This window comes from Anopheles nili, chromosome 3, assembly GCF_943737925.1.
Source record: "Anopheles nili chromosome 3, idAnoNiliSN_F5_01, whole genome shotgun sequence".
Taxonomy (NCBI): domain Eukaryota; kingdom Metazoa; phylum Arthropoda; class Insecta; order Diptera; family Culicidae; genus Anopheles; species Anopheles nili.
The window spans coordinates 34,037,033-34,040,171 of NC_071292.1; the positions used below are offsets into that span (position 1 = coordinate 34,037,033).

The window sequence follows — 3,139 nt, forward strand, 5'->3', positions numbered from 1 at the left end:
GGTGAAAGCGACTTTCCGAGGGAAAATAGAAGCAACGAAAAAAAAACACATCTAACAACCCGAGGCCGATTTGATCTAGTGGCGGACACTGGCCAGTTTGTTTGATGCGTTGTCTGTGCCGGTTCGAAGCACCGACCAGGTATTACGAGCACAAGCTGATGAGACACGTGAAGGAGGCTTGCGGGAGAAAAAGTTGATAAATTTAATTTACGATACCGCTGCAACGCTCTCCACGTGGCCACTCGATGCCAAGCGCGGACGTGCTGCCCGAGTTGTTGTGGTTATGAGTTGTGCCTTTTTGCATGGGTTTTCCCTCGCTTTTCCACGGAGAAACGTGCACCGAGAGAAGAGCGCTTTGCGGGAGATAGTTGCGTTTCGGATTGATTAATTAAATTATAATATTCCGTCCGGTGGCTTCGAGGGCTTCCTGCGGCTTCATCAGGCAAAGGTCATCAAGAGACCGGGCTCTCCGGGGACATCTCATAAGTCTTCTCCAAGCGTGTGGCAGCAGATTAGGTGCGCTTTATTGAAGCGAGTCTGCTTCGGTTGGCGTTCTTGCGGCAAGTTTCACCGGAATGCCGATCGTCGAACGAAGCACCAGGTCGGCCATGTAACGCACCTGATCGGTGGACTCGCCTGGCAGGATTCGGTAGCTAGCGAGCAGCTTCACGAGCGTGACTTTCATCTCGAGCAGGGCGTACTTCTGCCCAATGCAATTTCGTGAGCCTGCACTGAACGGGATGTAGTCGTACGGACCGCGTTTGATTGGGTTGTCATCCGCAAAGCGCTCAGGATTAAACTTTTCCGGTTCCGGGAACACCTTCGGGTTTTGGTGCAGGGTGTAGATGTTTAGCGAGACGGTCGTTCCTGCAGGTAACACCGTACCATCTGGAAGGGCAAAAAGCGGATCAAACTCCAAGCCAATGGAATTAAGGAACCGAACAGGACTCACTCATCTCCATGTCCTCGAGAAGCATACGGCCAATGAACGGAACCGGTGGAGCCAGTCGCATCGACTCTTTGACAACCATATCAAGGTACTTCAGATCTCCGAGCAGTGCGTTTGTGAGGCTCATTGATTTCGCACCTTTCCCAAGCACTCCATCGATCTCCTCGTACAATCGCTCCTGCACGTCCTGGTGCTTAGCCAGGTGTAAAAGCGTGAAAGAAATCCCAGATGCCGTAGTGTCGTGACCCTCGAACATGAACGTATCCACCTCCTCACGGATATCGGCTGTACTGAGCGGTTGACCATTGATCTTCACCTTCAACAGCTGATCGAGGAACGTGTCCCGGTGCTTTGAGTAGGACTGATCTTCTTGCACCGTGTCGGACACCGGTTCCACGCTCGCTAACTGCTTCCGACGCGTTTCGATGACGGAATCAGTGAACGCGTGCAGTCGCTTGATGATCCTTGCTTGATCGCGCGCGTACGGATACAGGAAAAACAGGGCCGGAAATTGACGCAACGCACTGAACACGCGCCGAAATGCGTACTCGGACATTTTCTTCACATCCCGGACGTACTCGTTGCTGGGGTTCTCCTGTGCGTTGATGTTCACCCCCATCGAGGTTGCTACAAAAAGGTGAGTGATAAAGAGCTGCGATAAATGGCGAGTAAATGCGGCATGTACCTTCGTAAGGTGAACGCAATCCTACCGCAAATGCTATCCAGCGCGTACAGCGTGACATAGCGATAGATATCGAACTCGGGTTGGTTAATGTGCCCCTTTAGCTTCTCCACCAGCACGTCCGCTTCGTGGTTGAACACCTCCAGAAACTGGTCCAGTATCTTGAAGTGAAACGCGGGCGTAATGATACGGCGCCGTTGGAACCATTTTTCGCTAAACGACAGCAACAATCCGGTGCCGAGCCACGACTCGAGGAAATCGTACGTGTAGGACTTTTTGGTCGTCTTCGCTAGCAGCACCTTCTCGATGTTGCGAGCACTCGCGATGTCCAGCTCGATGTCGTTGAACGCACCCATCAGGCTGAGATCTTCACCATACTGTCGGTGGGTTTCGGCGAGTGTGTCGAATATTTCTGGCCACGGAAAATGGCGTACTAACGTGAACTAACCTTTCAATTCGATTCGCACGCGTTCTCACCTGGGATGGACTTGCCCTGGAAGATGTACAAACACCCGAGGAAGTAGTGCGGATGAGGACCATTGAAGTGTGCCGACAGCTTCAGCAGATCCTGCCGTTTCTGGTGGTACTTGAGCAGGACGTATGACAGCAAGCCCACGATGAATGCAAGCAGCATAAACATGGCGCCGGTTGGTTGCTATTGGAGACGGATTTTCACGCACGGTTTGACGTTTCGGTTAGCTTGATAAACACTCGCTTTCTAACGCGTTTTTCGACAGGCGGGTTGGGGTTTTTATAGCTGTGCTTTATCAGATAGTCGATCAGCTGATACGCGAACTTTTTGGCTATCTGATGGAGGCTCGACTTGATCGAAGTTACATGCGAGTGAGTCAGCGAAATCATCTTTGCGTTGCATCGTGTGGTCTGATTGGAATAATCCCCTTAAGTAACTTGGGCCGTGGTTAGGTGTTTGTTCTGACAGCAAACATGCACTCTCAGAGTTAGTTTGCTCATTTCGTTTCGTTGGGATGTTGTGAAATTCTTGTGGTGTAACAGCGAGCGTTTGAAAATGGTCCTTGAAACGAGTCATTTACATTACACAAAACGAACGTTCAAGGCCCAACGTTCATGCTATTGACCCGCTCCTGTTATCTAACGACCAGCATCATGCGGTGAAATGCCTGCCCGAAACGAGAGTAAAAAAAAGCTAAAAGACGAACCCGAAAACCCTAAACCCTCCAACCGTTCGTTAGCGTAAACAAGCGAGCCTGGCGAAAAAGTGATCCCGGGACTGCGATTGGCCGCTTGCCGGAGGTTGCGAGATTTGCGAACCGTGACCGGAACGTGACAAACCAAATCCGGCGTAATCCTTTTGCGTCCTTTTTTTTTCTTCTCGGCGCTGGACGCTGGGTCGGGACAGCTTTTGCGATAGCGTCCTTGCGATGTCCGAAAGTTTTCTCGGCTCGATGTGTCCTTTTCGTGACGGCCACTCGAGATAACGATAAAGGATCTCGCGTGGGTTTGTGCCCTCTCCGGTAGTGACATCACGA

The 3,139-nt window shown here is 51.3% G+C and overlaps 1 protein-coding gene across 1 annotated transcript; it reads right to left on the reverse strand.

The window, feature by feature from the left end:
• Window positions 1-523: 523 nt before the first annotated feature.
• Window positions 524-2,271, reverse strand: LOC128724116 (cytochrome P450 4d2-like). Its single transcript, XM_053817881.1, has 4 exons — window positions 2,109-2,271; window positions 1,660-2,043; window positions 953-1,576; window positions 524-888 (listed from the first exon to the last, which is right to left on the reverse strand). The coding sequence occupies exons 1-4, from the start codon at window positions 2,269-2,271 to the stop codon at window positions 524-526; spliced, it is 1,536 nt and encodes a 511-aa protein (XP_053673856.1).
• Window positions 2,272-3,139: the final 868 nt, after the last annotated feature.